The 13,349-nt window shown below is 41.1% G+C and overlaps 1 protein-coding gene across 1 annotated transcript in view; it reads left to right on the forward strand.

The window, feature by feature from the left end:
- LOC118786303 (heparan-sulfate 6-O-sulfotransferase 3-B-like) overlaps positions 1-12,141 on the forward strand; it is an 86,861-nt gene extending 74,720 nt beyond the window's left edge. The window contains exon 2 of the mRNA XM_036541438.1: positions 9,326-12,141. Coding sequence (XP_036397331.1) covers positions 9,326-10,046 — 721 coding nt within the window. The 3' untranslated portion in view covers positions 10,047-12,141. The remainder of the gene's footprint in view (positions 1-9,325) is intronic.
- The last annotated feature ends 1,208 nt before the right edge of the window (positions 12,142-13,349 follow it).

Below are 13,349 nucleotides of genomic sequence, written 5' to 3' on the forward strand. Positions count from 1 at the left end.
TCTGCTAAATGCCAATAATGCAATGCAATGTAATGTAACTCCTTCCTGCAGTCTCTGCATACCTATCTCAGTTAAATGCACGGTTGTCTCGAGCTGATAGTAAGACTGGTAGAATGAGGCAAGCCTGGCACACACCTGGTAAGTGCGGCTATGACTTTGATAATGAGGAAGCGCTGTGAATAAAAACTCATTACACACGTAGCATATCTGTTTTTTCCCCCTCTGTTTCCAGCTCTGTGTAATTCGAGACTACAAGTGTAATTATGCATTAAGTGTTCATTTCTGATTTCTGGTTTCAATTAAAGGCCTCTCCATTAATAATGCACCATGCAGTAACTGATTAAATCTTCCCCGTGGATCATATTTCACAGCGTAATCCACATTAGTCCAATGCATTTTCAAAACCTCACAACCACAAAAGAGTGTTTCTATAATAACCATTGATTTTTTTCTTTTCCTTCTCTTGCCATGCTGAAACAACTGACAGTAGATCATGTTTTCCTTTTTTGTATTGATTTCATTGCAAGTGCAGTACAGAGCACAAGATAAGATTTTGTATATTTAGAGGCATAGCAGGCTGGATGTGAAATTGAAGCTCTCTGCCTCAGAACATCTTTACTTAATTCTCTGATATTGCAGTTGATAACACATTTAGGACATTACTAACAAGTTATTGTATACTTATTGTTTTTTTTTTCTTATTGAAATGAAATTGGAGGAGGGTCATTTTCATGTTTTTACCAGAATCTGAAGGTACATCCTTCACTGGATCACAGAGAACTGAAAGATTGTGTCATGTGTTCTTGCCAATGTCATGTAGAGGTGTTAAATTAGGGCAGGAAGTTAGCCAGAAACAGAACATATCAGATTGCTTAAATGTGTGCATGGGGCTGGAAATATTTTAATTTAGTGTATTCAAACTCCTCACTTGTTATCTTAAACACTTAATTTCTGTGGACTTTCTCAGCATTAATTTTCAGTTGCATTAGTAACAATCATTTGTACCAGCACTAAAATGTTAAAATACTAGAGTGTTAAACTATTGGCAAGTGATAAGCCCAGGCTTTGAAGTTGATTGTTTTAAGCTGATTGTATTTAATTAATCTACTCATTGTTGCATCTGTAACAATGTCATTCTGTGTACATTACTGGGTGGACTAATATAATAAAAAAAAGAGGTTGAAGCAAAAATCAACATACATACCAGCCTGCTAGGCGTTTAGTTGAAACTCAACAAAATCTATAGTCAAAGCTTCATGTGAGCCCGTATAAAATTATATGTTGCTGTACCAATGCAAAGAAAGGTCAATTTCAAAGGTTTTCAGAGTTTGGGGAGAGGTGTGTCCTCAGTTTACCTAGGAAGAGGTGAACGGGTGAATTATGCTGGATAGGATTTGTGAGGTCATTCCACTACTTATGGGACCAGAGGGGTGAGCTGAGTGCACCTTAGCTGTGGGTGCTGTGGACTCGAGGGGCAACCAGAAGGCCAGCTGAGGACAAATCAGAAATCAAAAACTTATTATGTTATCGTCTGAAAAGAAATAATATAACAAGCAAAGCTGTCTTTTTTTCACTTTTGACAGCTCCTCTGAGAAGGTGTCTGGTGGAGGAAGGAAAGAGAAGAGGCAGAAATCCCCTTTGCTCTTCAGCCTGACCTCCAGTTGTTGCAGTGAATTGATAACAGTAGAGTGCTATACCTGTTATGCAGAGGCCTTCTCTGCACTTTCAGAACTCAGTGTGTTCAGAAGGAGGCTCGAAAAGAAATGACTTTAAAACATTTACTGAATTGATGTAGAAAACCTTCTGCTCTGAAAAGGTATTGAAAATAGTACAAAGTCATTTCAAGAAGCAATGCTTTTTAACCCACCTTTTTAACCCACTATGAATTGAATGCGCCAGACAGTAATTTGACCAGTTCTGCAATTTTTTTATGTATGCTTTATATAAACACTTTAATAAGAGGACACCTGTAACATGCTATTCTCTTCACTCTTGTGTGACTCACTCACTCTTAGTGTCATGACTGGCATACCATATACATACTTTAAAAGGCCTTTCACACTTCATAAGGCCCTTCAGTTTATTCCCGACAGATGATAAACTACTGAATTAATGTCACCAATAAACTCACTGTAACAGAGAGAAAAATAGTGTTCTTAGAACTTATGTTCTAAATGTAAGACACCAAAAAATGCTGTTCAACATTCCTCTGCTGATCTTTTTTTCATTCTTTTTCTGGTTTCAGTTTATTTTTCAGGCCCATTTACAGAATTAGAACACTCTTGATTAGTTGGTTGTTGATTCAATAAAACTTATTTTGTGTAGTAGTTTGTGAGTAGATGATGAGCAAGGAAGTGTGGTATGGAAACGGGTCTTATAACCTGCCAGTTCGGTAGCAAGTTCAGTTCACCTGTGGGGCACTGCTGTTATAGGTATTTATCCAAAAATATCTCAGTGAATATCCAGGAGAATAACATAAAAAATGTAAAGCTATGTAAGTTCATCTATGTAAGTTCATCTCAAGCAACTGCAATGTCATAGAATAAAATGATAAAAAAAAAAAACTAGAAATTTCAAATGTGTTGTGCTATAACTTTCAAAATTATATTGAGAATTATATTGAGAAATTGTTTAGAATATTTTAATGTTTACAGCAACCAGACATGAAAATGTTAGTATCCACTAATTAACCTCACTTAAATGTTTTGTCCATTTTTCGCATTCAGACTCAACTTACACCCCTGTACATCTATTAAAATGGGTAGTACAAAGTTGGATGTTGTGAATAAATGTAAATTGCCTGGGAACCCAGATGAACCTTTTCAATACTTCAGCATAAGATGATACAAATTTAAAATGTCAATATCAAATATTTCTGTTTTAAAAAGGGAGAAAACCACATTGTGCTTAGTCAAAAGTTGCTTTTTTCTTACTTAGTTCATCGGGTCACTTAGATCAATAAAACAGCAAGAGCAAGCCAGCCACAGTGATTACCATATTCAAACATATTGTTGAATTCTTTATATGAAAAATGGTCAATTTAAAATTAAGTTTGAGGGAATTTTATGATGACATCTGTGGGTACCCCAGCACCAGCTGAAACTACATGGCCCGGACCAAGAGCTTAGATAGCCCGTGTCTGAATGTGGTTTGTAGTAACTGACTACACTAGCGCTTCCGTGGGGCTTGATTACTTATGTATTACTTAAGTCTCAAGTCTGAATCAGCTCCTGAGTGTTTCAAACTATAAGTCATATTAAATAAATTAGTTTTAATAGGATTGTCAAATATTTTCAACCAACATTAACAGTCCGTTGAAATAAAGTGCAATCAATTTTCACAGACACCTGTGTTGATGCATGAATCAATCAGTAATTCTCCAATGTAGGAGTAAATGTATTCTCCACACAGCAGAAGTCACTGCAGAGCGTTTTAATCTTGTTTTGACCGTGGAGAACTTCTAATTCTATTATTCGTGTAGGGGGTTAATTAATGGTGCTTGTAACTGAGAGGATTCAGGTTCAGTTCTCTGGAGAACCACTGCTGTTGTACCCTTGAGCAAGGTACCTAACCTCAATAATTTGAGTAAAAGCTCCACCATAGATAATATGTCTATGTCTATAGATAATATGTAAAACACAATCAAATAATTAATGTCATACCTGATTGGATGTGATACTAATACTGAATTAACTTAATAAAACTCTTTGTATCAATTTTCTGAAGTCACGCTGCTTTTATAAGGATCAAGAGCAGAGATTCGTTTTTGACTTAGCGGAAGCCCTTTTAGGGTGACTTACAAAACTTTTTTATATGTTACACATTGATAAAGGTGGATATCTAAAGAGGCAATTTAGGTTAGCTGTCCTGCTGAAGCATACAATGGTGTTGCCCCCATCTGGGACTCAGGTTATAAAAGGAACATTTCATAAGGCTAGAGAAGGTTGTTCTGCATTTGCCAAATTCAAAATATCACTATGGAGACAGAAGAAAAGAAATAATAATCCACATTAGTGTGATACAGCCACCAGTGTGATTTTACAGGAGAGGGCTGAACTCTTAAAGGGCTGTTAGGTTCTTCAAAATCAAATTGGTGCAGCTCATTTCTCATTACTCAAGACATGAACAAGAAAATTTCACACAAACAATGTCACATCTACAGTCCAAAGGCAATGCACAAGAAGTGGTGTTAATGCCTCAGCAGTAGATGGGGTTGTCAGTACCAAACACACTTGTGCTGACTTGTTTTTGATGTTAGGCGGTAAAAGCATTTTGTTAGCAATGTTTTTTGTATTGTTGTCTCCTTGGGCTCCATGTAAAGTAGTGAAAAATACACTTTGCCATCAACCTTCATTGCTCGCTTTCCTGCATTCTCTTGCTATGATCCATGTAATGACCTGTTGTGGCTGTTGTTTGCTTTTCATTGGCGTAAATATTACATTATTTGCTTGGCAGACACTCTCATCTGGGGCTGAATTACATAGTTTACATATCATCCATTTATAGAGCTTGATTTTAAATGAGGAGATCTGTAGTAAGTACCCTGCTAGCAGGGTCATCTTAAAACACATGCAGGGGATGGTGTGTGCTTCATAGTTCTCCTACATGCTCCAAAATAATTCATGCTTAGCCCTTAAAGCAATTCATCAATATCTACTAGGTGCCAGGGGTATGGCATTCAGAACAAAATGGAACATAAGTCAATGCACCAATCATGTGTGCTTAAAATAAAACTAAAGAATATGAAAAATGGAGGGACCTCCCTAAATAGCTTAACAGCTACAAATTAGATAAGGTTCAACAGTTTCACTGTTTACTATTTTGATCTCGAGCTAGATTTAGACACTGTGATGAGTAAGAAGTTACTGGTGCTACCAAAGGGTTTTGTGTTTGTTTTTAAGATGATATTTCTGTTTAGAAAAATCACCACATTAATGCTCTTTCCCCTTTATACAACTTCATTAGGCTCACTTCACCTTGACAACCTCTGCAAGAGGGCTGAAGGAGTACAAATACAATCCCCTGACGCACCTGCATGCAGTCAATAGATATTTTCCGCTTTCCAAGCCATATGATACATCACAGGGAAGTGTATTCTCATTGGACAATATGCACGACTCCACTGACGTCAGCTTGCAGGTGCCTGCCGAATTGCAACATGCCTGAGAGCAGTGAGATGAGGGAACCCTTGCTGACCCTTGCTATCCACCCTTATATAACCCTTCTATCTAAAGGCAATTTGTTTGCTGCTGTGAGATCCAGGTCAATATCAGCAAATGACACAACTGGTTTCAAACCTGGCCTGTTGGGCAGAGCCTGCATTTGATACCAATACCTTGCCAACTGAACTGCTTGGAATCCCCATATGTTTTAACTACTGCCACCCCATGGGATAAAAGTACTGCACAAACACTTACATTCAGTTACAATATCTGGACAGTGCCTTTTTCTGTGTAGTGAGCTCTCACATATCCCTTGGGATATGTTTGAATTCATGTGAAATTCATGTCTTCCAGAAGCACAGAAATTGTGAAGCACCTTGGACAGCCACAAGTCATGCTTTGAAGTAGCAGGCGATGTACCTGCAGTCATTGAACAGTGAAGTGTAGGTCTGCAGCCTGCTTAAAAAGGGAAAGCTTGTGCTGGGGAAAACCCATAGTTTTCCTTTCAGTGGCATGTAATTGCTCTTGCAGGCAGACAGCTGGAGGTGTGTCATTAAGGTTAATTATGGTCAATGAGGAGCTAGTGGGCTCTCGGAGGTGACGTTGGCCCAAATGGATCCCTGTAGGCACCCAGCCACTGCGAGGAGTGGGGAGTGGGGGTGGGGGGGGGCTTATTGTTACTGAAAATCCTGAGATGAGTTGATTACAAAGATTCACACAAAGGAATTCAGACTATGCGACTCTGAGGGCTGTTAAGTTCTTATTAATGACCTTTATTTATGTCATGAAGCTCTCAGACCTCAGTCAACTGACATCTATCCAGAGCAAGAGACTCTCTAGGTGTTTCTGAACAATGAGTCAGGTTCTATTTTACATTCTTAACAAAGGAATGTTATTTTATTTTAGGTTCTTAAGAAAGGAATCAGCTGAGATGGCATTATGTGGACATGACTAGAGAGAGCTGTGATAGTTTAAAAGGACGATTTCTGATCATTTGAAAGGACATGCAATGATACAGTACTCACCAAGCCAGCTAACTAGCCAGTTTGTCAGCAAAAAGGAATCTGGGTGACTTTTCATAACATTTTCTGACCATTTAATATGAATTTCATGATTTTTGAGGATAAACATATTTACATGGATTTTCAAGGATTCTGGGGAGGTTTGTTAAAACTAAACTTGTAGTATGCAGTATGTTGTCCAAGGCATTTTTATTTAAGCCCAAATTTAACTCACTTCCACTTGTACTGTGGGATTCATTGTGGCCAAGTTTAGAAAAAGCTCAATTAGGCAATTTTATACAGCAGTATTGACTACAGACATTAGTGCGACTGAGGCAGAGATTACCACAGTGAATCACAAGAAGCACTGCTTTACAACAAGACAAGTGCTCAGAAATGAGATTCTCTACATGGGCTTAATTAAATCAATAAAGTTTGATTGGTCTTTTCATTAACCATGAGACATTTCAGTTATACAAGCCAGGGTGTTTTTCCCCTTCCAACTGCATTTAGATTAGTCAATCATACATACTTTACAAGCAAATATGGATTTCTCTGCAATTAAACAAAAAAATGTTAGCACAAAGCAATTACAGCCAGCTCTTCTGTTGGCTGTGTATGAGCAGTGCTGCAGAAGTTATTAAATCGTGACTGTAGTTTTACTCACAAACCTGTGCGGACAGATGATACTGAAAAGGGGAGGACCTTGTGTGGCAGAGCTGAATTGAATAGCTCGTTCGAGTGCTGCATAAAGCCTGTGGGGTAGCAGGTAGCCGAGCGGTTGCAGCGGCTACGTCACTCCCCAAGACTTGGCTAACCAGCGTTGTTGCCAACAGGCTAGGGGCAAATTACCTTTAGCTCAACTGGCAACGACGCTGGCCGTAAGTGGTTAGCAGCGAGCAGTGAGAACCCCGGTTCGAAACTTGCTCGCTCGCTGACCCCAGTAACATCTAACGCACAACACAGTATAGAGCCCACCGGTTACACTTGGCTCTCAGGTTTGACTCTACAGCAGGGGTAGATAACCCTGTTCCACGTTTCTGTGTTTGGCTCCACCCAAGCCATTAATTACTTCATTGAATCAGCTATTATGCTAAACTGATGTGGGTGTTTCAGTCTCAACGGTGAAATGCTGAGTACCTCCGATAGATGGTCACCTTTATTAACTTAGCGGAATAATTAATCCAATTACGTAATGAAGAGCTCAGACGGAACAAAGAACAGACACACGTCCAGCACTCCGGGGCCAGTCTTTCCTGTCCCTGGTCTAATGCTCTCTGACACTGACACTGCTTATAAATGACCTCACCGCTGTCAGCCTGCATCTAGAACACAGCAGTGGAGTGTTGTCCACTCCCAAAGGCCAACTAATGAGGGAGTGTCACAGATATTCTATTATAATCAGATAGTCAGCTCCGCGTTTCTCTCATCCACTTTTCTTTCATAGGAGGTTCAGGCCTGTAACAGAAAGTTCCAATGCTTCCTACATTGCCGTGCTAAATATGGATGCTCTATGTTAGGTCATGCCCCTTCAAGAATGTTCATAACAAGCCCCTGGTAACCCCTAGCATTTAGCATAATGTTTTCAGGGAAAGAGCATGTCGACGGCAATTATGTTTCAGTATGGTCGATGCGGAACTCTGCTGCAAACGCACAAACGAATTGGCAAAAATAGTTCGTTGAGTTCATTATTGGACGTGTGAAGTGAAAATGATCCTTTTGCATCTAAATTCTTAACAGAAATAGATTGGGACTTTATGACTGCTTCTGTGGTAGTGTTAACTATCCTCCCACCACGGGCGGGAGAGGCCAGACCATGGATGAAGCCAACAGGACGCTAATCACATCTGAGAGGGTGACATTACCGTCTCACTGGGGGACAGCATATGTGTGTGTGTGTGTGTGTGTGTGTGTGTGTGTGTGTGTGTGTGTGTGTCACAGTGACCTCTCACCCTCCTGCTCTTCCCTGTACAATTGGCATAAATATGGGACAGATCAGAAAGACTTACAGGGTCTTCCAAAAAGTGGAGCTGGAAAATTGCAGGAATAAAACTCACCGAAGTGAGGGGAGGTTACGATCATAAACATTTTTTTTCAACATAATCTTCCACTATAAATGTTTTCCATTTTCAGCAATTATCCAGAAAAAAAGTCCTCTCCTTGTTGTGACATTTTTGTCCTTGCCACCCCTCCCCCACATGCCTCAACTTCATTAAAAACTTACATTCCTTACTCAAATTTGGGGTTAAATAGAACACCCCACCAAGCATGATGTTTTAACAAGAAAAACACAAAATAACTGAGTAAGGGTAAAACTTCACCCAGTAAAACAAAATGTGTTCATGGTCTGTTCCCAAGACCATGACTTGTTTTATCTTGTCTCAGGTTGTTGCCTGTTGTTATGTATTTAGTACTGTATTCTCGTGTCTGACACAGTGATTTGTGCTTCAGTTCAGGTACAGTCACTATCCTCCAAGTGTCCTCGCTCAGCCTGTGCAATAAAACCGTTTCATTTTCCATTCATTTTTTTCTGGCTTTTTACTCGGCTTCAAAGAATAAAGGAGCAGTGATGTGTGGGACAGAATCGCTTGCATTTAACCTGAAAGCATCTGCCGAGTACATTTCTCTTTTGAAAAGTACAACCGAGCGCGGTGGACTGACAGCGTGAGACGTGCAGTGAAAACACTAAGCAGACCTGCTGCACCCAGATGCTTTATGAGGGAAAGAGCATGTCTTGTGTTCCAAAGGTAGTTCCCTCGAGAAAAGAAAACAAACGTGTTTGTGCGGACGTACTGTAGCGCCTGTCTGTATGTCAACCTATAGCACTGATTTTGTGTGCTGCATACTTTCAAACAAATTATTCATCCGGGCTTCACTATGAAATTCTTATTCTCTTCCAGATTACTTTATAAAATCGTAAAATGTGGTAAAGGCTTGATTTTCTTAATACTGAAGGTTAGCATGTTGTCCGGTTCTGAGATGATAAGTAAAATTTGTCAAGAGTCAGCTTTGCAGCTCATGGAAAATTAATCTGGCTATGGACCAAAGCTCACTGTCATTATTATTCCTGCTCTTGATAATAACAGATCTTTAAAACCTCACCTTGTTGTCCAGCTTTTCACAACAGCCTGTTTGCCTGTGTGCGTTTGTCTCCCCCTGCAGGAACTTCTACTACATTACAATGCTGCGGGACCCGGTCTCTCGCTACCTGAGCGAGTGGAAGCACGTGCAGCGCGGCGCCACCTGGAAGACCTCCCTGCACATGTGCGATGGGCGGTCGCCCACGCAGGACGAGCTGCCCACCTGCTACAGCGGGGACGACTGGTCGGGCGTCACCCTGATGGAGTTCATGGCCTGCCCCTCCAACCTGGCCAACAACCGGCAGGTGCGCATGCTGGCCGACCTGAGCCTGGTGGGCTGCTACAACCTGTCGTCCATGAACGAGAGCGAGCGCAACCACATCCTGCTGAGCAGCGCCATGGGCAACCTGCGCAACATGGCCTTCTACGGCCTGACGGAGTTCCAGCGCAAGACGCAGTACCTGTTCGAGCGGACGTTCAACCTGCGCTTCATCTCGGCCTTCACGCAGATCAACAGCACGCGCGCCGCCAACGTGGACATCGGCGAGGACGTGCGCCGCCGCATCGAGGAGCTCAACTTCCTGGACGTGCAGCTGTACGACTACGCCAAGGACCTGTTCCTGCAGCGCTTCCAGTTCACCCGGCAGCGCGAGCACCTGGAGGAGCGGCTGAAGCGCCGGGAGGAGCGGCGCTGGATGAGGGAGCAGAGGGTCTTCCTGTCCAAGCGTCGCCGCAGCGAGCAGGACGCCACCGCCACAGCCGCCACCACGGAGGACTACGCCAGCCAGGTGGCGCGCTGGTGATGGCTCCCCAGTGAGGGGGGGTGGGGGTTGGGAGCACAGAATGCCGCAGTGCAAACGGACCACCCCGGGCCCTCCTTCCCTCTCCTTCGCACACCCTCTATGTTCCTCTCTTTCTACCTGTCTCTCTCTCTGTTTTTCCCTTTCCCCTCTCCCTATCTCATCTTCAGTGTAATCTTATCTCTACCCTACTCCATCACAAGCTCACCAGGCCTGTGATTCTCACCATTCCCTCGCCCCCAGACTTGGAGCATCCTTCAGTGGCTTCAATTTAAGACCAAACTATTTATTTGACTAAACTTGTGACTCGTTATTTCTTTCGTCCACCTGTGCACTTCATCCTGCTTTCTACCATGGGTATCAGCTACCATAAAAATTACTATGTCTGTTTATTGACAGTTAAAGAAGCTTGAAGGTGACATGGCCAAAGAAAGTTGACAGCACTTACAGTCTTTTATTGCAGATTGGGATTTTGAGGGACTGGGGGTAGATATCAACCAGCTCTTGTGCATCTCTTTCTTTTGCAACAATACAAAACAATACAACAGAGCAGTTCACTCACAAAGTGGTAACTTCCCATTTGTTATGGGAATGTGAAAAAGAGCCTTTTCCTCAGTGGAAGATAAGAAGCTCAGGAGTCGTACAGCAGATGAACATTTACCCTCCTCAAGCTTTTCACATGTGGGTTGAAGTCCCATAAAATCAAAGGACTGATGTCATCACCACCTACATTGTCACTATCCACACATAGATTTCCAGCATGATCATGAATCAATGTTCATAAAAACCCAGATTTTGCATAGTCAATAAGTCAAACAGGTGCAGTCCCCATTAGCATGTGGTGCAAAGTCAATATCAAAGCATACCACCTGAAACAACAGGAACATGATTGTCTGCAAAACCATTGACCATTTGGACACTTCAAAATGCCCAGCCCCGAAAAAATGCTCATGGTTCATTTTTTTGCTACTGTTCAGATTTGCTTCCTTAAATCAGTATGGTTTGGATCATGCTGCAGTGCTGGTAGTGTGGAATTTGTTAGCAGTAAGTGGAGTGAAATATTGCTAGCCTTTGTGTGATCCTATGCATCTGCTCACTGTATGTGATATGCTTTAATTAAGTGCTGAATGTTATATAACGATTATAAACATCGTTTCACACATACACACACACACACACACACACACACACACACACACACACACACACACACACACACACTCACCTTCCATCTATCTAAATTATGGGAAAACTGATGCACAGAAACTGCTGGGTATCTATTTCACAGGGAATGATTGATTCAAGAATGTTTTCTGGCCTGCAGGCCATGTCGTTCCTGTTTGCCATCTGTGTAAATCAGAATTTGACAAAGTATGCACACATACTAACACACAAATACGCATACAAACACCCATAAACACACACACACACACGCCAACTGAAGCCTGAAGCAGCCTCATTACTCTCCAGGCCATTGCAAAGCTCATTCCATGTTTTTGATACAGACAAAGGTGACCATTTACAACAACGTCTTGAGTATTTTTTTTTTTTTTTTGGTCATTATTTTGAGTGAATTTCTGCAGAATACAGAGATATGATGAACCAGGGGGAATGTGGTTTATGCACACAAGCTTCTAATGAGGATATCATTACCTCCACCTCCTCCTTGGTCACACATCAGGGACTGACACGTTTCTGCCATGTGAGCATGAGGCATTGTGGGTCTTTGGTGCATTTGGAATTCTTGCCGAATGCAATGCGAGAAGGGACTAGCACTGCCTCACGGCACAGGTAGTGCTCTGTCTGTGTGTGGGCCCGGGGAAAGAACAGGAACATGGAATTCCCTGTGTTTGATCATTCTTTTGGCAAACACACTACAATAATGAAATCACACTCCTAGCATAGATATACAGTTTGTGGACCTATATTCAAGGGACAGAAAGCCCTGTTACATTCCCTGACAAGCACCATTGCACACCATTACAGCACTGTCTGACATAAACCAGCAAAATGTTTGAGCATCAAACAATTCTGTAGCTTGCATGTGTCTTATCAACAGTATTACATTTTTTTATTTGATGTTTATTGTAAATTGGGGAACTGCAAGAGTCGATATTACCTTTAGGTTATTATAATTTGGACATTAGATTTTGTCTTATTTTTCTCAACCCTTCTTCATGGTAATCCAGTGTTATTTGTTTTACTGAAAATTCATTTTTATTGAGTGAATCACACTCTGCTGTACTGGCATACTTATTGATCCTTTATATAATTTTACCTGAGGCAACGACAGAAGTGTATGTAATCATGCATGGGTAAACTTCTGACTTTGATGAATATGAAGTCAACAGATCTTTATAAAGGAGATGATTCTGTAAGTAGAACACATGTAATTATGTGTTCTACTTACAGAATTACATTTTTTGCATATGTTTCCAAATAATTTATTGAGATCAGATTAATTGGGGTGCCTTTTGGAAACAAATCTGTGTGTGCGTGTGTGTGTGTGTGTGTGTGTGTGTGTGTGTATGTGTTGCTGTTTAGGGGTCACGTAATCACTTGCAGTTATAAAAAGCCATTAAGCCTTGCCATCATTGCTATACAATGTAGGTGTGGTTATTGCATGAAGCTGTTGCTTCAAATCATTTCACTGGCATACATTGTGATTTATTATTTGTGAAAATCTCTGTCAAGAAAAAAAAATAAAATAAAAGCTTTAGGCCAAGCATGTTTCCATCATTTGAATTTGGGGTTGAGCTTGGAGGCACAGTAAAACTGAGGCAGTGAGTTGAAACACAAAGTGAGCAGTCAGAAAGAAGCAGAGTTTTGCACATGCAGTGATGCCATCATACCCCTGCGTCATTTTTACATAAAACAAGAAAGATCTAAGCTGCCTGTCACTATTACATAAGCGCACACAAACGATTCAAAGGAAGAAGAAGACAGGAGAGTCAGAACTGCAAAGCAGCTGTGTTAATCAAAGAGGTCCTCTTTTTTTGTTGACGACTAAGGGTTTTTTATTCTTTAATTTGTGCTTATTCAAGACTTGGGCCTTGCACCTCTGAGCTGGAGACCTCTGCTTTAATTAGGGTCAATTAGAACTCTTTGTGCAAAAGGATATGTGAACAATGTGTTCCCAGACAGAGCTTGTTTAAGAAGCTCCACTGTTCTGTACTTCACACTTCCTCTGGTGCGTGGCAGTCCAAAGTAAACTTTCGAAATGTGTGAACTTGTATTTTTTTTTTTCAGTTGTTGTAATCCATAAAAAAGGAGAGTGTTGATGTCATTTGACGTTACTGATTTCAT

The sequence above is a fragment of the Megalops cyprinoides genome, chromosome 11, assembly GCF_013368585.1.
Source record: "Megalops cyprinoides isolate fMegCyp1 chromosome 11, fMegCyp1.pri, whole genome shotgun sequence".
In the NCBI taxonomy this organism is placed as follows: domain Eukaryota; kingdom Metazoa; phylum Chordata; class Actinopteri; order Elopiformes; family Megalopidae; genus Megalops; species Megalops cyprinoides.